At 32.2% G+C, this 25,687-nt stretch overlaps 2 protein-coding genes across 2 annotated transcripts; one reads left to right on the top strand and one right to left on the bottom strand.

Annotated features, from left to right (window-relative positions):
• Nucleotides 1–10,799: 10,799 nt before the first annotated feature.
• On the bottom strand, nt 10,800–14,457 carry LOC141676554 (uncharacterized). Its single transcript, XM_074482224.1, has 3 exons — nt 14,319–14,457; nt 13,410–13,742; nt 10,800–11,175 (listed from the first exon to the last, which is right to left on the bottom strand). Exons 2-3 carry the CDS (start codon nt 13,678–13,680, stop codon nt 11,096–11,098), a joined length of 351 nt encoding a protein of 116 aa, XP_074338325.1. The 5' UTR covers nt 13,681–13,742; nt 14,319–14,457; the 3' UTR covers nt 10,800–11,095.
• A 1,446-nt stretch (nt 14,458–15,903) lies between these two features.
• On the top strand, nt 15,904–25,050 carry LOC141677218 (uncharacterized). The gene is made up of 9 exons (XM_074483036.1): nt 15,904–17,058; nt 17,881–18,122; nt 19,314–19,332; nt 20,026–20,231; nt 20,938–21,047; nt 21,152–21,250; nt 22,076–22,520; nt 22,637–22,762; nt 24,629–25,050. The coding sequence occupies exons 1-8, from the start codon at nt 16,259–16,261 to the stop codon at nt 22,726–22,728; spliced, it is 2,013 nt and encodes a 670-aa protein (XP_074339137.1). The 5' UTR covers nt 15,904–16,258; the 3' UTR covers nt 22,729–22,762; nt 24,629–25,050.
• The last annotated feature ends 637 nt before the right edge of the window (nt 25,051–25,687 follow it).

Below are 25,687 nucleotides of genomic sequence, written 5' to 3'. Positions count from 1 at the left end.
TTTTTGAATGGAATTCCAACTCCATACCCTATCACCAACATTCCTCACAATCTCTGGATTCAATTTTCAGAGGTTATCAAACGTGATCTGGTGGCCGTTCGAAGAGAACTTCATCTTCATCGTCTTCGTCAGCAAGAGCGAATCATCCGACTCGCCATTCTGTTTGTCGAGAGTAGGAAGAAGAAGATGACTTAATCTCGTCTTCTTCCTATTTTTCTTCATCATCAGCTTTGTCAGGCTTCTTAGCTAGTACTAAGGCTGTTGATGTTAGGTTTAAAAGCTTAGGGAAAATCTTGTATAAGTATTGATGTAATTTCCATTTCATGAATGTATTGTCTTGATATATTAATGAAAGTTGTTTTTACTTCAAGATTTTGTCTCTGAGTTATTTTATCTTATGTTGATAAATCCTGATTGATATTCTGATGACCATATAAATTTTGTTTTATATTAAGTTCTGATTCGTTTTCAGCACTTACTTATCTAATTTATCTTGGTCATTTTCATGTGATTTATTTTCAGAATATTAATGATGCAGTGAAAAATAATTCAATCAGTGATAACGGTTTAAATTTTGAATTAAAACTGTTTCTCTTGATAAATGGAACGGTTTTTCCTTGAAACTAGGCAAATGGGTAAGTTATGATTCCTGTTTTCTCGAGCCCAGTAACTGTCCGTTATTACTGCATGTCTGACAGGTGTCCAACGGTAACATTTTTGTTAAGAGTATAAGTACAACAGAGAGAGGATTTCTTTAATCTTTTATTTCCTTCATATTTTTTTCTCTCTACTTACTCTCCTTCTTCTCACATTGGTTTTTCATACAGACATTTTATCAAACACCTAACAGGCACTTTTGAATCTCAATTTTTCACATGGCACCTAAGGATTTAATCATTGATGAAGCTAAGTTTGTTCCAAACAACTATGCTGCAATTCTTGATCATGCTGAAGCTCCATCTGAATTGCATTTTGTGCAAGATCTTCTTGCACACAGTGAGATTGGGTACGCATTAACTCAGCCTGAAGTCTTTTCAAGTCAACAAGTTCTGACGTTTTGGCGGACTGGGCACTTTGATGATGGTGGTAAACATGGCACTCCCAGTATTGTTTTTGAAGTGGGTGATTCATCTTATGCAGTCACTCCTGGTATAATACGCAAAGCTCTACATCTCCCAGACAATTGTACTTTTTCAACTCCACAGGAATCAGCACTTCAGGAGTTAATGGCTGATTTGGGATATGAAAAGAGTTTGGCAAAGCTTGGGCAGTTAAAAAGGGCTAATATCAGAAGAGAATGGAGTTTCTTCTTTGACTGCATCACCAAAGCTTTTGGGAACAAATGTTCGAATTTTGATGTTATCCCAATTCTGAGTCAGCACATAGGGTATGCTATTATCCATAAAACTCATTTTGATTTTACAACTGGAATAATTGGTTCTATTGGGGATAGGATGACAGAGGATAGAAATGTTGTCTATTTTGCTAGATTCTGTCAACTTATATATACTTTTTGTACTGATGAACCTCAATTAGTCAGTTCCTCAACCCCACCTTTTAGAGTTGCAAAACGGTACTTTAATGATCTGGTAAATGTTGATACAAAGAAAATAGTGGTTAGACCATTACAGATTCCTCCGTCTGTAAAACAGATCCTAGTAAATGCTGATCCTGATACTTATAGATCTGTTTACTCTGATGTCCAACCAACCACAAACACCCAAAAACCTTCATCCTCAGCACCTACCACTCATACTACTCAACCTACCCTCGGGACTTATCTCAAATCCTATCTCTCTACTTTACAGACTGTTCAACCCTCATCCTCCAAGCCAAAGAGGATAAAAACTATTCCTCAAACACCTCAAAAGAGGAGGAGGACTGTACTGAGAGATGAATCTGATACTGAGGAACAGGTTCCTTCTTCAGAACCTGTTGTAGGTGAAGCTGAGAAAGTGACTTCTCAGAAGGATTCTGGAATTGGGGGATCTAGGCTTCTCAAACGGCTTAGAAGAATGACAGTTCCTGAAACTCCCAAGGAATCCAAATCAACAACGAGATACAAGAAACATAGGGCAAAAAGGCCAGTTTCAGATGATGAAGAGGAAGCAGCTAAGGAAGGGGATCAGGAATCTCTGATCTCACAAGACAAGGAATTTGCTCCAGTCACTTCTTCTCCATGAACTCCATCTCAGGAAGCTGTATCTGACAAGGCTAACTCACCATCTGTGTCTCTTGTTGATCCAGGCACAAGTGCTGATATTGATGTTCAACACTTGGTTGTGTCTGAAGTATTTTTCTTAGAAGCTCCAACAGCACCAAATCCTTCACCAACACCTGTTACTGATGCTGTTCAAACTCCAGAATTATCTAAGACACCTTCTCTGCATCTAGATACTGATGATCAGACTTTAGGTGAGCATCAGGATATGGCTGTTGATCAGAACTTAGTATCCGATCAGTAATTAGAGGATGTTGAAGCCTCCATTGCTACTCACACTGTTGTTTTATCAGAGGATATTGATTCTGTAAGTTCTGATGCTGCACATGATGGAGATACTGGTGATGCTGCTCCAACTGCTCATGTTGTAGATACTGATGCAGCAGGTCCTTCCGGACATACTCCTCAACAGACTCTTCCTAAGTCTGAATTGGTTAAGCAGTTTATTACCGGGGAAGCACCAGTACCTTGGAGTGAAACTCCTGCAGGTCAGGAGTGGACTAAGGAATGGAACTCAGTTTCATGTGTTCCAACTGAAAAACATCTTGCTGAGCACTTGACTAAAGCTGATGAAATGATAAATTCTGATGATTTCAAAACTCAGCTTAGAGTCACTGCATTGAGTAATAAACATTTACAAGGTCTTCATTCAACTACTCATGCAGAGCTACACAAGATTCAGGAGAACTTTATCAAATAGGAACAAGTTTGGAAAATTGATAAGAAAAAGTTCTTCCAACCTACCATTGACAGGATAGCTTATATTGAGAAGACTCAAGATCATCAACAAGCTCAGATTGATGCAATTCTGAAAAATCAAGCTTCTCAGCAATCACAACTAACTGAAATCCAATCCTCAGTGGAATTGCTTCTCTCTCTTCTACTACCTGCTGATGCCAAAAAGGGGGATAAGGTAATTAAGTCCAAATGCAAAACTAACAAGACACTGCAAGGAAAGGATGATGGAAATGATGACCAAGGATACTCTGGAATGGGTAGCGGTCATAGTCAAGATAGAAGGTTTACATCAAGACAAGCTAGTCACAGGACAAGTTCTGATACTGGGAAAAGAATAAGTTCTGCTGCTGGTAAAAAGTTAAGTTCTGATGAACTTTTAGATCTTGATGAGGAAATGTCAAGACGGTTATTTCTTCAAGAAAATCCAGGAATGGACTTGGAAAGTTTAAAGGAAAAAGAAGCCAGACTTAAATCAGAGAAAGTCACATCTAAATCTGAAGCTTCTGGTAAAAAGTCACTTCCAAAACTCAAAGGCATTGTGATCAAAGAAAGGACACATATTGAAGCAACATTGGCTAGATCACAACCACAGATAGATCCAAGATCCAAGGGTAAAGAAAAGGTTGGTGAACCTATCAAGGTTTATGTACCTCCTGAGGAAGAAGAAATTACTGATGTAAAGGATGATCTTGCTCTGATTTCAAGAAAAGTTCTTAAAACAACCTCTGACATGGCTAAAGTTGTTTAGAGTCAAGAAATTGTAAGTTCTGATATTCAGAAGAAGCAAGTAACCTCTGACATAGCTCAAGTTAACTTGATATCAGAAAATAGATCAAAGACACTCCTACCAGGATTCACTAAAGCAAAACAGACTCAATCTTTGAAGACTACTGCAAGTGGTTTTGAAGCAAGAGTAGTCACTGGAAAGGAAGCAAGAGATAAAACTGGATTGGGAAGTGCTGATGAAAGAAGAGTACACAACACTACCAATGATCCAACTTCCTTGAGTGAACTGGGTATTGGAGCAACTCCTGAGAGATTGAATCAACTGGAATCTGTACAGATGGTTTACCATACCTACTTGAAAGAATACATCATGTTGTATTTCATGACAGATGGTAGGGTTTATCATATAAGACAAAATGCCATTCCATTGAAGTATTTTGAAGAATTGGAGCATGTACTTTTCTTACTTCAAGTGGATGACAGAATAACAGGGACTGCTGCAAACTACTTAAAAGAACAGATTCAGAGACAGAAAAGGCTTTATTCTGTTAAGTCTGACAGCACATATGTTCCAAAGTACAGAGATCACAATGGTGATATTGTTGATATGAAGCCTAATACTGCACAGATCAGAACATATCTTGGTATTAAGGGACTTGAATTCAATCTGGAGTTTGACAAAGCTTAGGTCATAAGACTAGATCAGGAGTTGAGAAAAGCAAAGATCAATGATCTCAGAGCTGCAATCTTTCAAACTGGTGAAGATACTGCAGAGCTTAAAGATGTCAAAAGGAGAATGATTGATGAACTCAGATATGCTAAGAAATGTTTGTTGAAGAACTATCTTAGAACAACTCCTGACATCAGAGAGATCAGAAAATAATGAAGCCAAGTCGAAGATCTACAACTGCTTAAATTCTGATATTTATACAGACTGAAGTTGTTATCAGAAGTTGAATATTGGTAAAGCTTTAAGGACTGTAAGTTGTAGTTATCTAGTCTAATTCTCATGCATTTGTACTTAATGTTTTTGACATCATCAAATATCTGTTAAACTTGTATATTATGCTAATTTACAAGTTGGGGGAGATTGTTATATATATTTGATAATGTCATGACTAATATGTTTTATATTTAGCTTTCAGATCTTACTTGAACAGGATAAATCAGTACTTAACTGTTGATCAGTACTTATACTGGAAGTCAGGACTTAAGGATATCAGTACTTATGTTATCAGGAGATAATCATCAGAAGATAGATATCAGAACTTAAGTGCTGAAGGACGATCAGATAAGGACAGTAGCTGATTAAAGGAAAGAAGATCAAGATAAACATAAGAAGAGATATGCATGAAGAAGGAATTCTGTAAAGAATGGAATACTTGGAAGAAAAGATATCTGATTGATATATTTTAGGAAGCAGAATTATATTCCATATCAATTAGCGATTATCTTGTAACTGTGTAGTATATAAACACAGACATATGGTTTACACTATAAGTGTTATCATTATTCGAGAAGATTATTCATTGTAACCCTTGCAGCTCTCGTGATATTGTTCATCACTGAGAGGTAACAGTTCCATACTGTAACAGAGTTTATTGTTTCAATAAAGTTTGTTTTCTGTTACTTAAGTTCTTAAAGTTCGATTTGAGTGTACTATACACTGTATTCACCCCCTCTACAGTGTGTGTGACCTAACAATTAACTTATTTTAACTTTATTCCAATTTCAAAAATGTTGGGTATCCTCTTTTAAACCTTTTTAGTCGACGCCGAGAAACTGTCAATAAATATATTATTTTGATTTTATTTTATTTTTAAATTTATTATGTATCCTCTATTATACTTTTTATTATTGAATACGAGGCTTCGTCGAAATATTGTGTATTTTATTTTATTTTTAAATTATTAACTTATTTTTGTTTTACTATAATTTCAAAAAATATTGTGTATCCTCTTTTATAGCTTTTTAATTGCAGAATACAAGACGACACCTAGGAACTATCAATGAATATCTTATTTTGATTGTATTCCAATTTTAAAATTATTGTTTATCCTCTATTATCCCTTTTATGTTGCCGACGACGCCAAGAAACTGTCAATAAATATCTTATTTTAATTTCATTTAAATTTCAAAATTATTTTTTTTCAAGCAATTTTGAAATTATTATATATATTCTCTTTTATACATTTTTTGCTTCAACAACGCTCAAAAACTGTTAATAAATATCTTACTTTAATTTTATCCTAATTTCAAAATTAGTGTATATCCTTTATTATACCTTTTAGCTAAGAATACAAGGTTTCATAAAAAACGAAGCTGAAAAACAGTCGATTAAGATTTCATTTTGATTTCATTTCAATTTTAAAATTACTTTATATCCCCTTTTATATATTTTTTGTTGCAGAATACAAGGCGTCGACGGCAAAGGCAATGAGAAATTGTAAATAAATACATTTCTGTGATTTTATTTCAATTTTTAAAATTACTGTATATCCTATTTTATATTTTTTAGTTACAAAATACGAGGCGTCATCGAAAACAAAGCCGAGAAATAGTTAATTAATATCTTATTTTAATTTTATTTCAATTTTAAAATTATTGTATAACCTCTTTTATACCTTTTTTGTTTCTAAATACGAGACAACGCCGAAAATTTGTAAATAAATATCTTATTATGATTTTATTTCATTTTAAATGCATTGTATAACCTTTATTGTACTATTAGTTATGAGATATGAGGCAAGCTCGAAAACGACGCCGAGAAACAGTCAATTATTATCTTATTTTGATTTTATTCCAATTTCAATATATCCTATATTATACCTTTTTAGTTCCTGAACACAAAGGTCGTCGAAGACGACGCCAAGAGATCGTCAATAAAATTTTTATTGCAAGTAATAAATTAAGCAATGTGAATAACCATATTTCTAAAAAAAAGTAGAAAAATCTTCTTTCAGAGGTATAGAACAGAGACCGGAGTTTAGCATATTGCTGGTGGGATGACCATTTAATATGTTTGTCAACATCTCCATTTATGCAGCATTTAGTAATTACATGGATTATCATGTTTCAACTAGCAAGTTTAATTTAATGGGATGTTATGTTGGCTTGAAAAGGTAAAAATCTTTTTTTTTCGCTTGAATAACATATTTTCGCTTCTTATGTAGTTTAGTAGGTTGCCCCTGCATAAGCATAAACATGATTAGTTTAGTAGGTTACCAATTGTAAAATTATTGTATATCCTCTATTATACTTTTAAGTTATTGATTACGAAGTATCGTCGAATCCGAGAATGAGAAATAATTAATTAATATCTTATTTTGATTTTATTCCAATTTAAAATTATTGTAAATCCTCTTTTATACTTTTTTAGTTGTTGAACACGAGGCATTGTCTTCGTCTGAGAAACTATCATTAAATATTTTATCTTGATTTTATTATAATTTTAAAATTATTGTATATCCTCTGTTATACTTTTTAGTTACAGAATATGAAGTATCATCGAAAAGGAAGTCGATTAACAGTCATTTAATATCTTATTTTGATTTTATTCCAATTTCAAAATTATTGTACGTCCTCTTTTATACCTTTTTAGTTGATGAATACGAGGCGTCGTATTCGACGATGCCGAGAAATTATCAATAAATTTCTTATTTTGATGTTATTCTAATTTTAAAATTATTGTATATCCCCTACTATAATTTTTAGTTATAGAATACGAGGCGTCCTTGAAAACGAAGTCGAGAAACACTCAATTAATAACATATTTTGATTTTATTCCAGTTACTAAATTATTGTAATTCCTCTTTTATTCCATTTTAGTTACAAAATATAAGGAGTCGGCCGACGACGCAGAGAAACTGTTAATAAATATCTTATATTGATTTTATTCCAATTTTAAAATTATTGTGTATCCTCTATTATACCTTTTTAGTGACAAAATACGAGGCGTCGTCGAAGACGACGACGAGTAATTATCAATAAATATCTGATTTTGATAGTCAAATTTCAAAATTATTGAGAAAAAATTTAAGGGAAAAATTGACATGATTTAATTTTTATAAAATGTAATGACCGAAATTGTGAACTACAAAATTTTGCATTATTTTTTAATTCACATTTTTTGTTAAATATACATATTTTAGTACTTCAAATATACATATTAATATATATATATATATATATATATATATATGGTCTTACTCTATTGAGAACCTTTTTTTGGTGAGATATGAGATCTAATCTCAACCATAAAAATTTTAATATATTTTTAATCTAAACCATTCATTTTAAATCTCATCATCTTCTCCAACAATCATCTCTTCCAACTTCTTCTTTCTACTTACCACTCACCATTACCTCCAACTACCGATAACCACCATTTTCGGTCACCACCACCACCGGTGACCACCACTACCTCTGGCGATCATCAGAAAATCACCACCGGCAAATATAAAATCACCACCGTCAAATCAAAGATCATCACCGGAATTCAAAAAATCACCACCAGAAAATGAAAAATCACCGACTGAAAAGGAAAATCACCACATACGGTCAGGATTTTTGTCCACCACATTCGGCCACCTGCTCTATTTATCAACTCCAAAAAACATCATCAAAACAAAAAATCACCAGAAAAATCACCACCGGAAGACGAAAATTACCGAATGCAACAAATAATCCCCACAGCCAACCACTTTTTCTGCCCACTAGCACCTCACCATCATAATCACTGTTCACCACTCTAACCAACACGAATCATAATCACCACCAATTAAATCATGAAAATCGAAACAAAATTTCCAGATCTTCAATTTAATCAATTTCAGTCACCTACACCTCAACATAACCACATCCACGTCTTCATCATTTTCGATATAAAGTCAACAAAATCAACATATCTGAATATAAACAACTCTGGTATCACGAAAAATCACTAATTTATCTCCGTATGTAGCTGGAGCAGAGCTTTAATGGTGTCATCGAGCATATCAGAATTAGAGGAAATGCGTCGCCGGTATTAGAGGTATCGTGACGATTATGAATAACAGCGGGGGTGAAAGGAATGGTAGAGGAAGGGATGAAGATGAGAAGGGGGTATGGGCGGCGACTGTGGCGGCAGTTGAAAACTTTGTATGTATAGGTTATATGTATGTGGGATGGGAGGAGGGAATAAATCGGGGGGAGAGAGTATATGGATGGGGTGGGTTAAATGAAAATAAAATTAAAAAAATAAGTTATGTGGCTGTGATTTAATTTGGGAATAAAAATGTGTGGCTGTGATTAGATCTCAGTTCTCACCCATAATATGGGTTCTCATTTGAGCAACTCCCCATATATATATAATTTTAATGAATTGGGGATATTCATAGTACTTTATAAAATAATATATTTTACAATATTTTGATCGTAGAACATATGTGGTCTCTGAAGTCTCCGATTAAATAGTGGTCTCCAAAGAATTTTTCTATATACATAAGAAAAATAAAAACAACTTATTTTGTTTATACATAACTTAAATATTTTATTTAAACGGTACTTAAAAAAGTTCATTTGACATAGTACGAGATCATATTTCTCAGGTATTAAATTATGGGATTTCTTATACATTTGTTTAACATATATAGATTTCTTAGATATACATATAGGTGTACCATAATATTATTATCATCTTAATAAGGATCGAAAATAGTGATGAATCTTGTAACATCTAAACATTCAATTTCCATCTACACACAACAACAAAAAAGAAGGTTTTAGTACTGTAAGGAAGTTTGGGACAGATAAAGGTGTTACATTAGTATCTCAAATGCAAAATATGTCTTTTACATCTTCATTTTGCCCATTTTCTGTTTTGTTCTTCTCCAAATCCTCCGCTACAAGATCATAAACGTTGTCAGATCGTATTCGATTATTTCAGTTTAATTGGTAAACACTTTACATGTAAATTAACAAAATAAAAAATATGTACCTCCATGAGATGTAGCACTTAAATTTTTTCTTCCAAACTGTATTTATCAAATACATATGTCACAATACAGACATTGTATGCGTATTATAAGTACAAGTTGGATTGCAACATGTTTGTTTTGCATTTAGCTATTCAATGGATTGCTCAAATGCATGATTGTAACATTTGGTACAAAATATTCTTTTAACCCAGACTCAATCCCCAAGTTTTAAATATACTTCATTTTCATCTATAAATGTTAAATCATTATATGTTTAATTAATAGCTATTTGATTTTATGATACGAAGAATATACATGGATGAATATAATCAGATTCGAACAATTACTTAATCACTCATTACTAATGTTCAACAAACCTAAAAATATACACAAAAGTATCATATGCAATATAATATGTGAAAAAATCAATGATGTAAGGGTGCATATAAAGGAGGAGGAAGTAACAAAATGGACCCGGTGAATAACAATAATACCTCCGTTTTTTATTCAAGTGATGATTACTCTGTAGTTATAGTAAAAATAATAACTGAAACTTTTTGATGCCTGATAAAATAATAGGAAATGTGTCAATTGAATTTCAACTTTGGCCACAATTTTAGATCCATATATTTTTTCATAAAATTAAACCACATTAATTAATTTATGCTATTGTCTAATTTGAAATTTTTGTTTTTCTCTTATATATTAGCAACAAAAAAATAAAACTAACATCATATCGCAACTATTCGTGACAATATTATTTGAGATACTTTTACCTAAACTCAACACCATGATTTCCCGCGAAAAATAAAATATTCAAATTATAAAAAAAAAATTATAAAATAATTTATTTGATGTTAATCGTAAAAAATAATAAAATTATTTTTTTTTTGCTAGCACGCGTAGCGCGCGGGCAAAGGTTCCTAGTATACAATAAAAAATTTACACGATTTTAATTATATTGATCGTATGGTCAAATTTACTATTTTATTATAATAGAATATGAAATAATATATTAGCACAATATGGTATCCGCTAATTTAGTTTTGTTTGTCCGGGATTTAATATTTTCGAACAAGCATTGATTGAAATTAAACAAAAGTAGAAATCTAAGACATTCAGGAATATACTTTTCAGAAGCAAAAAAACAAAGAAAAAAAAGTTAAAACTTTATATTTTCTGCCAAACAAATAACAAAGCGTAATTCTGGCATACATCCTTCTACTCACACTTGCCTTTAAATTTCTGAATAATCTAATTGCAGAACAAGAAAAATTAACAAGGGTCTAGGCTTAACTTACATGACACCAAATTAAAGAACTTGAGCAAAAATGTAAATGTCTGACTTTTCTGAACAGCAAAAAGTGTAAAACCCTATATCACAAAATGCTATTGAGAACCATGATCCAAGTGGCAACAACACAAATTCCAAGTTATTCGGTCATTAAAGCTGTCAATACTCAGGGATGGATCGGAAACTATAGCCCTGGGCACCCCTCCACGAGTAGTATGCGACACGAGTCTCATAAAAACCTGCAGTCACAGTAAATGGTTGATCTCAAAAAATCAGTCGCCCTAACCACTTATTATTAAGCACATGACACATAGCAGAACTCCACATGGTATTGATTAAAACATGCAACAAATGATATGGGGAGCTCTTCAGTATGAGCTGAGACATCCAAGGAGGATTCAGAAATTGAAAACCTTAGGAAGATCAAAAGTAAGAGCAAACTTCATAAACTTTATTTTTTTAAACCTATAGTTTTGGAGCATATTTGCTGTTGTTATTGGTCATGACTGATATTAGTTACTCTATTATCTTGCTTATACAGCTACTTATATGTAACTAAAGAAACATATAAAAAACAGATCAAACATATACCAGCTGGACAGTTGGATATACTAAGCTAAAATTTTAGAAATATTATGTACTAATCTGTCAAAAATCTTAGGAGACCAGAACAATAATATGGAAGGATTGTTTACTTTCTGCTCCTAATGTTGTGTTTAATTGGGGTGAACGAAATGGAATGAGATTTTAAGTGGAAAATGATTAAATTTTCAAAATTTTCATTCTTTAACCCATTTCGTTCCTAACCACCTATACTATAATCAAACACCCCCAATTTGATTCACAATTCTTTTTATAACAATTTGGCATATCTAATTTTGTTTTTTCAAATCTTCCCTCCAACTCCCATATATTTCCTCTAATTTCATCCATTCCATTTCATTCACCCCAACCAAACACAACCTAAGAGTAGTAGCGTATGGACACATTAATCCTCAATAAAAATCAACCCCATCTCCTGCCGAATTTACCAGATAAGAACTGTCGCCAGTAGGTTAAAGGTAATATTAGGAAAAATGAGCACATGACTTCTTTCCCTTCAAGATACCTCCCTGCTCTCTTTCAACTTAGTTTCCCCCTTCCTCACCCTCTCCCTAATAAACATCATTAAAGAGAGCTTGAAGGGTTTATCTTATAAGAGTTTGTATCCATAGAGATATTCCATCTATAAATTATTAAAATCTTTAATGGATATCAGCTCCACTATATGACCTTATTTATTAACATTTACAGTCTCCTAGCTCAGTGATCTTATATACTTTGAGCTCATTATCGTTGTGCTTTGAATGAGTAGAATCCTACAATCTCCTTATAGTTACTCCAGAAAAAAGCAAAACTAGAGACTTCAGCTTTGTTTGTAAACTGTAGATGGTCTTAATAACTATACTATATTATCCCTCTTCCATATCCCTTTGTGCCCATTACAGATAAGGTGTATGTAGTAAGTTTCCTAAGCACTCAGCTTGTAATAGGGATACGTATACTATTGACAAACTTAAAGGGTCAGAATATACAAAAGAAAATTTTTGAGAATACATAAATCAACGATACTGTTATGTTTGGGGCCAAAAGATAAAGAAGCTAGTAATATGGAACGTATTTCACTTGTACCTACAAGGCTACAACGAAAAGCAACTGTGACCATTACGGCATTAACAATCAAATCATGTATTGATAATTAAAAATTTCCATGAACTACAAGATCACTCCCTTCAAAATTAAAACTCCACATGACAACAATATAGGTCCTCATTTCTCGTTGACAATAAAACAGCAGAAGCAACATGCAAGAATGGCTCATACTTGGTCAAGGCGTAAAGACGAACAAAGACGATAGTGAACCCATTAGGCGAATTAGGCGTTCTACTATATATAGGTTGATAGGCATATATATATATATATATTACATATTATTTACACACATTTTGATTGGTTTTAATAATAATTACATTGATGTAAAGATTAGTTTATTTGATTGAAATATCAAATATGTAGATTTTATCCCCTTTTGTTTATTTAACTTTGAGACTGTTGTTATAAGTATGATGGTTCAATACTCAATTGTACAACTTTATACATTTAACTACATAAAGACGAAAATAGGCGAAGTCAAATCACATATTAAAAAAAATTATTTCACACATTTACATATAGTTGAACGCCTAACTCGCTTAATGTCCGCCTAGGCGTCGCCTAGGTACCGCCTAACTCGCCTAAGCGCCGCCTAATTCGCCTAACCTATTGAAATAAAGACGGTTGGAACGCCTTTTCATTTTTTACCGCCTTTCCGCCTAGGCGACGACGTCTTTAACAACTATGGAATGGCTGGAACAATAGCCAGTAACCCTAGGCTGTTTTATGTTCATTATATATCATGACAGACATAAATAAATGAAAGGACATTATAGCATACCTGGGAGAAAGGTCAGGATCCCAAGTCCGAGCATGCCATATGCTTGGTACGGCTCCCCTCCCATGTGACCTGTGTAGATGAAAAAGGAAAAGAAGAGAAGTCCACTTCCAATAGAAAGCAAGAAAAGTGCTAGTGCAATGGATTTCCAAGGAATTTCATTTGAGGGATTTAACGAGTAGTTGAACCGAGGATCCTCCCTTCCACCACTATTGTAGTAATCATCATCATCAACATCAAGATGACTATAACGAATACCACGCCTGGATGCCATAGCAGTCGTTTTCAATCCACACCTCCAACAATTCCACAAGCGTTCAAGTTAAATGGACCTAACTGTTCAAGTGTACAGAATCTATTAGTGCATAGATTAATACAAATCCTTGTTTGATCTATCACCCTTAAAGATTCAAACATCGAAAGCACATTTATAGGACCATTCAACATAAATATAAAAAACGATCGCAACTCATTATGTTAGCAGAACTTGTCACGCCCCATCCTGTAATTACTAGTTTTGTACAATCGAAAAATCATAAAGAACAGTTACAGAATACAATGTTCCCGTAATTCTCGAAAATCCCCGAATCCCCCCCCCCCCCCTAATTCTATTCGAATCCAAATCTTACTTCAAAAAATACGTAAAGGGTATCTAAATTACTTGAAGTTTACTGCAATAATAATAATAATAACAATCTAAATTCTCATTTCAAGAAAGCTTCAAATATTGATAAAGGGGGTTTCAAGAACTTGACTATAATAGCTGAAACTAAGATCATAACAAGCTAAACACTTGAGATTATAATAAATATGGTTGTTTTACGGATCATAAACTCGCTTTTAATTATACTAAAGCACAGTAATAAAACAACTACATATATAAATTTTATTTATAAAGGGAGAGAGACTTACAATGTAAACCAAGGATTTGCGATGATGAAAAGCAGGAAACTGGAATACAAAAGTCAAGTTTGTTAACATAAACTGGAATACATAGATGGCTTTGGGTAACTTCTGCACTTCATAAACAAAATTGTAATATGTGATCTGCGAGTTCGTTAATATATAAATATCTTTAAATATTTATTTATTTATATATATAATAATTTTATTTTATAAATAAATATATAATAATTATAGATTTATAATAAAAAAAATTAGGGTGAAGATGTATGTAATATATTGAAGTAGATTAACAATTTAGGAATTTATCATATATATAATATTATTTATTTTTATTTTTACCAAGTAAAATATATGAATAACCGTTGAATCAACATATAACTCATTTCAATTATTATACTATAGTATATATAAAAAGTTTAGATTTAAAAAATATCATTCCTATAATTTACTAAAATATATATATATATTTATAGGAAAAACACATGCATCTCAAAATTCTTATATTTCAAAATATCATAAAATCAAAATTTAGCGCAATTGATAAAAAGATAGTTTCAATAATGTTTTATGTGTGTCTTTAAATATTAAGACACTTTCTCAAATTCTCTATTTTAAGGTAATTTTAGTTGAGCTGTATTTCAATTTTAATAATATAAATTTGTTGTAACATCATTTTCCACATTTCATTTCTCTTTTCTCCATTATTATATTTTACATATATTATTACTATAAAAATAAGGCATATAAATAATATTTATTGTTGGAGTTCATTTATATAAAAAAGAAGTCTTAGTTTAACAAGACACTAAGATACTACTCCCAACTTTTATTTAAAAAAAACTTTAATGAATATCATAAAACTATAATTTATAAAAATCTCGAAATATGTGTAAATAGTAAATGTAAACATCCCGATGGGACGGAAGGAGTATACTTTATGATAGTTTTAAGAAAATTAATAATACACTCCTGGACTTGTTCTAAATTAATATAAAACTTTATTATTGTTATTCTTCTTAAACTCTTATCTCTTACAAGGAGGTTAACACCTCATATATGCCTGATTAGTGACTAATTATAAAGAATTTTTTTTTTCTCTTTTAACTCCAAATATAATTAAAATTTCGTTTATTATTAGATTGATTCCGTATGGAAATCTTATAGTAAGTTAATTTTTGTCAAAATTCTTACTGTGATCACCTCACAATCAATTAATAAGATTGACTCCCATACATTCATATCAATTTTTTCAATTAAAATAATTCAAAATAACATATAATCAATGTTACATTATTTTAAAATTATTTTTCAGATTCAATTTTGTGTCTCTAGCATTGACTGGTACACCAATAAATTGATGGAAACAATAAGTTGAAAAAAGACTCTTTCAAATAAAAAAAGAAGAAAAAAGAAAAACTAACCCACCAAGCCGCCAAACTCCGACCCATGTGAGTTACACATATTATCCACGTTGGTCATTTATATATTTTCCAACTTCCAATTCTCCAACCCTTTTTTTCTTTTTCTTTTTTTTTAAAAGATTCTCCAATCTTCTTTTAAAGTCTCTATATAATTTATTTAATTTTGCATTTATCACATTATCATCATTTTCTCGAGGATTTTTACCTTCAAAAGTTTCCACCTTTAAATTATATTCACAGCAGCGTTCCACCATATTTCAAGTAAGCTGTATCAACTTTCCTTTTATTTTCAATTGTGTTTCTTCATAATCCAAGCTATTTGAGGTTGTTTCTGTCACTAATTTCACAATTCTTGGATACCCTTTTAACATTTAGGCATTTTGAGCTGTTGGGGTTTCTAAAGATTATAACTTTGGTGGCTTATGAGTTATTTAATGTTGTTTCTTGCTACTTTTAACTTCAATTTTGATGCCCTTTATCAAATTTTGCATTTTGGGTTTGTTAATATTGGTGTGTGATTGTTAAATGAATATGCAATCAGCTTCTACAAGCTGTGATTTTTCACATATATTTTGGGTGTCAAAACCAATCTGCCCATGTAAAAAAAGGCTTAAATTTTCTCCATTAGATGGTTTTTCGAGTAGGATGAAGTTGTATATGACCCACAAGAGAAAAAGATATGTTCTTGGGGCATGTATGATTTCGAGTAATGGTGGAAACCATAATTTAGATATAGAATTTGCTAATTCGGCGACTAGGGTTGCTAATAGTTTTGTGGTAAATAGATTGTCAAATGAATTGGATGAAAGAGATATGTCTCGAGAATCTGTTTCGGTGGGTACTTCTAATTTTGCTAACTTTGAGGAAGACCCTATAGTAGGAAAGCTTAGGACGCAATTAGGAGTCGTGCACCCTCTCCCGTCACCCCCGCTTAACAAGAGCATTGTTGGGTTTTTTGTGTTCTTTTTCTTTGTTGGGGTTCTATTTGATAAGCTTTGGACGTCGAGGAATAAGAAAAAAACAAGCAATGAAGGGAGATTTGGCATTTGGCCGCAGGTGCCAACAAGCCTCTCTTCCTTCCTTGAGAAGGATTTGCAGAGGAAAGAATCAGTGGAATGGGTTAACATGGTTCTAGCAAAGTTGTGGAAGGTTTATAAGCCAGGACTTGAGAATTGGCTCGTCGGGTTGCTTCAGCCAGTCATTGATGATCTAAAGAAACCTGATTATGTGCAGAGGGTTGAAATAAAACAGTTCTCTTTAGGGGATGAGCCATTATCTGTTAGGAATGTTGAACGCAAAACCTCACGGCGTGTCAATGATTTGCAGTAAGTACTTGTTTTCTTCCTATCATCTTAAAACTGTATGCTTATATCTATTTATTGTCTTGAACTATTAAACATTTGGTCAAGCTTGTTGCTACTTTTTGTTTGTGATATAAGATGACTACAGACTGAACTGTACCACTAATTTAGAAATTACCCAGGTTCTGTTAACTGCTATCTCGTGTTTCTTAGGCCTCTCAGATGTACACAATTTACAACATTCTTAACTGTTAACATATTATCAGAGCCTAAAAACTATTAATTGTACAACAGAAAAATTCATTAAAGAGTATTTACAACAGTTTAGGAGACAGAAATGATATAAAGGTTTATAAAAGATATCGACTTTCTTCCTAATAGCAGGAATAATGCAAACTTCAACTCTCCGTTACGTGCAAGAATCATGATGCTAACAACAATAGTAACAGTCATTCTGAACGAACAATAGAGGACAAAAGCAAAAGCTATGAGGAGATAAATTAAACCCAGGGTCGTTATAGTTCATATGGATTATTGACCATTGTAGCTTACGTTTCCTCAAAAATTTAACAGGTTCCTAATACACTTGTATAATCTTAACAAAGCGTATTGCTGGATATTGAGCTTCACATTTTTCTTGCATACGTTGGCCCGAAATTTCCAGCAGAATTTAATTTCTTCTTGTCTAATTCTTGGAATATGTAGGCGTAAATATTTATGTCGTGATTGATAGCATGCTGTTCGATTTATATTGTGACTTGTTCTCTTTTCTGCCGCAGTTGGATCTCATAAAATGCAGCAATACTTATCATCTTCATCTTGTTACTGTGTTTTAAATATATAAAGGTATCAAATAGGCCTCCGTTACACTGGCGGTGCTCGCATGTTGCTTATGCTGTCCCTAAAATTTGGAATAGTTCCCATTGTTGTGCCGGTTGGTATTCGAGATTTTGACATTGACGGAGAACTTTGGGTTAAATTGAGACTGATTCCAACAGAGCCTTGGATTGGAGCTGCTCAGTGGGCCTTTGTGTCACTTCCAAAGATCAAATTTGAGTTGTCTCCATTTCGTTTATTCAATCTAATGGGTATGTTATGGTTTTATATATATCAAAATGTTGATTGTATTGCACCAAGTGACTAGATTCTAACAAGCATTGGTATACTAGTTAACACCTCCAGTAAATTTGTTTCTATTTATATAAAATCAATTTTGGACCAAGTAAAACTTTAATATATATATATATAATATCTGATGTCATCTTCTCAAAGCATGCTTTAAGTGCACGGCAAAGGTATTCTTCTTCTTATCTTTCATTTACATGATGTGGAGGAGGAAATGGTTGTATAGTCCATAAATCACATGTATGTCAGTATGTTACCAGTACTGCAAGAATAGCTGAAAGTATGTACACCCCTCCTCAAAATGATAAATTACTTCCTGTTATCCCTTCTTCTAGCCATAATCTACCTGTAGTTATCTTGAAGACGATTATTTAGGCCTCCATAGTGGAGGCCCAAACTAATCTGTTATAGATAAATCCCTGGTAAAAAAAAGCAGAATCAAGTAAAAAGGGGTTCATTTCATCCAAATTAATGGGAAAGAGGAGGTACGACAAGAGAGGAGTCCGATCCCCCAAGGGATGGACGTTTTTTACTCTGGTGTAGCAAGTAAGTCCTACCTAGTAGAAGTTTTAGTTCAGAGCCAGTTTTGCAATGATTATCCTTGAATATACTTCAAGTATGTTCTTTTTTTGGGTGATTAAGCGACAAATTGGATTGGTGATCAAGAGAAAAGGGAGAAACACTCAGGGGAGAAGAATGATGCACAAGTATAATCAAGGTTCACCCTAGAGGAGCATATGCATCTAGATGCTGTGCACAAGTACACCCTACTACTCTTTTATGATCCTCGACTCACTTTCCTTGTCCTATCTTGTCTTAGATTTAAAATCAAATATCCTGATTGCGGAATATATTCTAGCTTACAGAGTTATTAGTATAACCCAAATGCATGTACAACTGTATTATTCTAGAAGGCTTCGACTGACTATAGTTGAAAACTATGAGGCATGCTCTGCAGTCTACTAAAAAAGGTCTAGTAATATGCATATGCATGTGTTTATTGTAATTTTTTATGTGCATTATTATTTTTTAACTGTTAAAGAAGCATCTGCACTCTGCAGTGCACCGATTTCTAGCAGTAATCTTTTTTCATGCCGAATCGCGAAGCTTTAAATTGATTACTAATACTATCTTCTTTTTTGCATGTAAACCAGCAATTCCAGTTCTGTCGATGTAAGTGAATTATCTTTCTTCAAACTAATTTCTTCTTAGAACATAAAATTTTACTGCTCATGGATGCACTTTTAGTGATATCCTTTAGCATTCTAAATTTTAAAACTTTACTTCCAGATGAAAGTAATAGGTTGTGTGATTATTCTCAAATCTCCCAGATAACTAGATAAGTGCTTCTTTGTAGAAAAAGTATCTAAAGCCATATAAGAATTTTGTCAGGGAGGTTTTAACCGAACACACCCTATATGTAGAAGTTTAATATGACAAAAGATAATACTATCTGGCATGAATTATTATTAATCAATTATCAGACACATTTTCTTAATTGAACTGTCTTTTAAAATATCATTAGTTAGCAAGTTTGACGATCTTGCTGGCACACAATTAACTTAATTGTTGCTCAATTTTTTGTTCATACAATTGTAAATATACAATTTTTAGGGATCAAAATTCTAAATTTTTCTTGTTTTGCTAAAATCAAATGGCTAAATTGATTGACCTACTATGTCTCTTTCTAATTATTTAATTCAAAGACATAAATTTCTTTACTGATTTGTCTTCCTCGTCTGGTAACAATATTATTATTTCTGTTATATAAATTCTAGAGGTCTTTCCTTTTGTTCATATTTCTGTATTCTAGTGATCCTTAATTATTATTAATTGTTATAAATGTTTGTTGACCGATCCCTATAGGTTTTTGACAAAACTTTTGACTGAGGATTTGCCGCGACTATTTGTTCGTCCAAAAAAGATTGTTTTAGATTTTCAAAAGGGAAAGGCAGTTGGTCCGCTTTCTACTGATTACAAGTCTGGAGAAGTACAAGAAGGCAACAAGGACTTCGTGGGAGAATTATCGGTTACCCTTGTAGATGCTAGAAAGCTTTCGTATGCTTTTCCTGGTACCGGTTCTTTCTTCTTTTGAATGTTTTTGACTATTAGAAGTTATACAAAATTCCTGTTCTTTTTCATGCGTTGCCTGAATTTGCATTATAAGGTAGCAGTTTCCGTGACTTTATCACTACAAAGGCTAATGAGATTATATGGCATTCATAGACACTTGGAAGCTAAGTTACCTGGACTCTTCAATTTTTCCCTGAGACCCGTGTCTAGCGGACATTACATGGGTGTGGGTTTGGGATCTGAGTCAGATCCTTCATATAGAAACCGAACACTTTAACCTTAAGAAATCTAGTTCAAAATGATTTCCAAGGCCTCACAACAACTTAATCCTCTTAATTATAGGGAGCGATGTCTATAGATTACTATTTTCATGTTATCCTTTTGATTTATGTTATAAATATGACATAAACAATTATGTATATGTTTACTTTATGTGGTAGAAGACACGAATTTACAAATGTAATGTATCAAAATCGGTATAATTTCGCTTATGTGAAGGTTATATGTTGAATCCCCGCACCCGTGTCCAATTTTGGATCCATATCCACGAATCCTAAATTTTTAAAAACTAAGAGTCTGACACTTGGATCCGTACCCGTATCCGACACCCGTACCCGAGTCCGGGTAACTTAGCTTGGAAGACATTTGTGTCCTGCTTTAATAATATAGTAATGTTTATATTTACTAGAGTCCTTTATCTCTCAGGAAAGACGGACCCTTACGTTATTTTAAGGTTGGGAGATCAAGTAATACGTAGTAAAAAGAACAGTCAAACAACTGTCATTGGTCCTCCTGGTGAGCCAATCTGGAATCAGGTAAAATTTCTTGTCATTTTGCCTTCAGGCATTGTTATACTTAAAAAGATTTTGAATGTCATTTCATTTTAAGTCATACATCTAACAAATCCTTACTTGGGCAGGACTTTTCTATGCTAGTTGCAAACCCTAGAAAAGAAAAGATGTATGTACAAGTGAATGACTCCCTTGGGTTTGCAGATTTGAGTATTGGAACAGCAGAGGTAAACTTTGACTTATTTAAATGTAAAGCAAATGGTTCCTTAATTAGCATGATGTGTAGTTTAGTGACTTTAGTTTATAGATAATTTTTAAATTCTCAGAAATTAGTTTAAGTGGCTTGCCATTTGTTGTTATAAAATAAAGTGAGAAACATTTTTCACACTATATAGTACCAAATACAGTAGAAAGGTGTAAGACCAAATTTTCTTGTCTAGAAACTATTAAGTGAGCTGAAAACCCTTATTATAGCTTTAAGTCGTAAACATTCAGATCCGAAGACTTTGGTTGGCTAGAATATATATTTATATATACAGAGTCCTACTGCAATCTTTAACAACCAAAAGATACAAGTAAAATACTATTGTAAGTATTAACAACTTGTCACTATAATAAAATACGTATAGATATACAAGTATAATAACATTCTAGTTTATTTATTTTAATTTCCAATTAAAAGTACTCCATAAAATCATATTTAGTATCGAAAATCATTTTGTCTCAACCCATGTTCACAGGTTATTTGCTAGTAGATAAATACACCTTAAGTTAACTTGATTTAATGGCAGATACACTGTGGAGCTTGTCTTTGAAGAATGATTTATAATGCCAACTACCATGGACATAAGAAATTAATTTATTGCTGCTTGCTACTGGTTTCTTTGAAGTATTATGCATCTACATGCACAAACGAGTTTTATATATTATATAAAATAGCAGCTACAGGACTCGCTGCATCTTAAGTCTCATTTCAAAGTTGTGGTGTTTCACTAACAATTCTCGCCACCCTTGTACAGTCATCTTATATATACTTTATATTCTCTTTTCAGGTTGATCTGGGATCTCTCAAAGACACTGTTCCAACAGATAGGATTTTGGCCTTGCAAGGAGGGTGGGGACTGTTCGGGAAGGGATCAGCTGGAGAACTTTTACTTCGATTGACATACAAAGCATATGTTGAGGATGAAGAAGATGAAGTCATTGGGGAAAGATCGACAGACACTGATGCTTCAGATGATGAGTTGTCTGAATCTGAAGAAGATAATGCTACTTATGTGCATCCAAAAAAGAATTTGCCCAGTGGAACAGAAACATTTATGGATGTGTTGGCAGCTTTAATTGTGAGTGAAGAATTTCAAGGGATTGTGGCATCTGAAACAGTTGACACAAAATCTCAAGAAAATGTCACAAGTAAAAAATCAAGATTGAGATCAGTTGGTCCTGATGTTAAATTAGTACCATCAAATTCTGAACGTGACTCTGAAAAATCTAGAGGTATTTTTCCTTGGTCTACACTCTTTTGATGCTCAAGACATAAGTTTTTACTGTTCTAGATAAAAAGTCTTTTCTCTCAGTTTACTTTCCTTTTGATATGGAGCTGTCATGTACAGGCTCTGCTCTATTTTGGATTTCCCTGATTACAAGTATTTCAGTGCTTATCGCTCTAAATACGGGCGGTTTTAGCTTATTCAATCCTCGTTGACAGCTTCTGAAGAATCAGAATTATGCCTAAACAAGTAAATCTTGAAAACCCTGTATTCCCTTTTTTATTTTTGCCATAGAAATTCCATGTACTTATTTATAGTGTCCTTAGCAGTCTTAATGCATCAGCAGTGTTGCATTCTCTCATTTCATTCTGTGGTTTACTTGATAATGATAATAAATTTGTTCATTTTCCTCTTAATTACCTCGATTTTTAACCCTATGATACTTCAAGTGTAAATAATAACTACTAACGTCTAGGAATAAGTTTAAGTTTTACCTTTTTTAACTCATCCTATTATTTCTCAGTTAGAGTAATTCGTTTCGATCAGATTACCCTACATACAAACAGGCATTCTTAAATTTTATGTTTTGCTTAGTGATTTTTTAAAATTTGCTGCTGAGCATTATTTATTTTGATCCCAGAGGCATGTTTTAATGGCGAATCATAGATATAGAGATACTTAGGGCCTGTTTACTTCAACTATTTTCCAGAAAAATTTTCTAAGAAAACTAGAAAAACAAAAAACATGTTCAAATGCAAAATTTTCAAAACAAAAAACTGGAAAAATAGAAAACACGGTTTTCTAGTGTTTTCCAAATTATAACTACAGATATGAAAAAGTATGGAAAACAATATTTTGATGTTTTCTAAACCTAGAAAAGTAAAAAAAACAGCTGGTAGTTAAACACCTAAAATAGATTCCTACCAAACATAAACATTTTTATATTTTTTATCATTTTTAACTTTATACGGTTAATTAATAATTTTGTAAGTTTACTTAGAAAGTTAACAAAAAAAATTAGCAGAGTAAACAACTAATATATTACTAACTTAACTTATGGAGTTAATTTTTAACACTATAATATCATATTTTTAAATTAAAAAGTATAATACATATTTGTAATAAAAAAATTCACAATAGTTTAATTTAACAATTATTTTATTAGTTTGATTAAAATAATAAATATATAATTTTTTTAATATTACTATTTACATTATATGAGAGAACTTAATAATATAATAACTAATAACTTATATGTTATATGAATAAAGAAAAGACTACTCACTAAAACTTAGTTATGAGTTATTTTGTAGAAAAAATTTCAAATTTTTTTTGTATATAATTATTAAATGGACTTTTCTAATAAAAACTACAAAATTGTATATATATTTAGGGTCATATAATTATAAAGATTCATTTTTCAACATGTTCATATTTTATTTGTGATTTTTAATTATATTTTATCTAAAAAGGTTATTTTTTAACATGTTAAAGAAATATGTATATAAAATTAAATTATGAAACGTGAAAATAATTTTATTAATTGCTCTTCTATATATTTACTCAAATTATCTCGTCATTTTATTTAATATTTTTAAGAAAATAGAAAACTGACATTTGAAACACATTTTCTCACTTTTCAACTGTTTTCTTAGAAATGAAAATTTCAGAAAATTTTAGAAAAACAGAAAATAGAAAAGTGGAAAATTTTTCCACAAAGAAACAACCCCTTAGTATTCTTAAAAAATAGAGTAGAATTTGAAGGAATAAATGTATGAGACAGAGATTTCAGGAATGGGAATAAATGTACGGGACAAAGAACTCGAAAGCTAGCCTCCATCTCTAGGCTAAACCAATTTTTTAAGGAGGTAAAGCTTGCTCCAAACTCTGCCTTCTTTATTTTCTTTTTTCGATTAAAATATTGTCAATTTTAAACTTTTAGGAACGGTGGATTACATGGAACAATTTGCCTTTACAGTCCACCATATAGGCATAAATAGTGACCTTATGCTCATTTCAATTTGTCATTTTATCTTGTTTGGTCATTATCATTTTTTTATCCCCGGCATTTCAACCTCATGTTAGATCAGTTTTATGATAAACTTTTTTCCGCAGGTTATTAATATTTCCATACTGTGAAGATGGGAGCATTAGATAGATACTATTTCATGTTTCTACAGTGTAAACCGTTGACAAATATCCCTTCCGCACATTACTTCAGGTGAAGGCATGCAAAAGAAATATTGAAAGAAAAGTATCTTTTCCTATTAAGAGAAACATGCAAAAATATTTGGTTAACCTACTTCCTAGTGGCAGATAGCGGGTATGCTTGTTTTGGTTTAACATAGATGTTTTTTTACCTTTTCTACATGTATTTATTAGTTGTAATGTATAGTTGTGCGAAGATAAAAATTTACCGATTATCTTACTATCAATAGAAATAAAGATCCAGAAAGCTTTGCCCAATGTAATCTCAAATGTACATACTTCATGGTTTTTCATTATCAATATACTTGCCCCTTGTTTGGTTTTGGCTGTGGAAGAGCAGAAAGGGAAGAAAAATGATAAAAGGTACTTGGTTACTTATCTCCTTGTTTCGTTTCGTAATTGTCTCAGAATATGAAGATTCAATTATTTGTAAACAGATTAGTTGCATGTACTCCAGGCACTGGATATAAGTAGATTCAGGTTTAATGGCTCATTTTGATGGGCTAAGTAAACATAAATTCTCATATCCCGGTAAGACACTTTACAGTAAAAGCTTAAGTTCATTTGTTTGCCAGGATTATCTGAAAATTGTGATCACTATGAGTGTATATAGAGATTTTGAAGATCTTTGAAAAGTTTAGATAAGATGAAAAACCTGATTAAGCAAGATGTTTGTTTATTGTAATTTGAATTAAAATTAGCTGAAGTAGCTTCTTGGAAAGTGACACATTTTGGTAAGTGCGTACGGACTATGGAAGCATGTAATTGTCCTAGGCTTGTAACAAAATTATCAAAATATGCCAATTATGTGTTATCCGTGGTGTAATTGTGTTTTAATTATAAGCTTATTTACGTGAGTTTATTTTTCTTTGGTACATGAGAAGATTCACATGGGTAACAGGAAAAGCCGTACAATACTAAAGAAATGCATCAGATAGGTTTCCTTATTTCCCCCTAAGAGCCTAT

Source organism: Apium graveolens, chromosome 8, assembly GCF_009905375.1.
Source record: "Apium graveolens cultivar Ventura chromosome 8, ASM990537v1, whole genome shotgun sequence".
NCBI lineage: Eukaryota > Viridiplantae > Streptophyta > Magnoliopsida > Apiales > Apiaceae > Apium > Apium graveolens.
The sequence above is the reverse complement of the archived record's forward strand: the minus strand, read 5'-3'. Positions and strand labels throughout refer to the sequence as shown.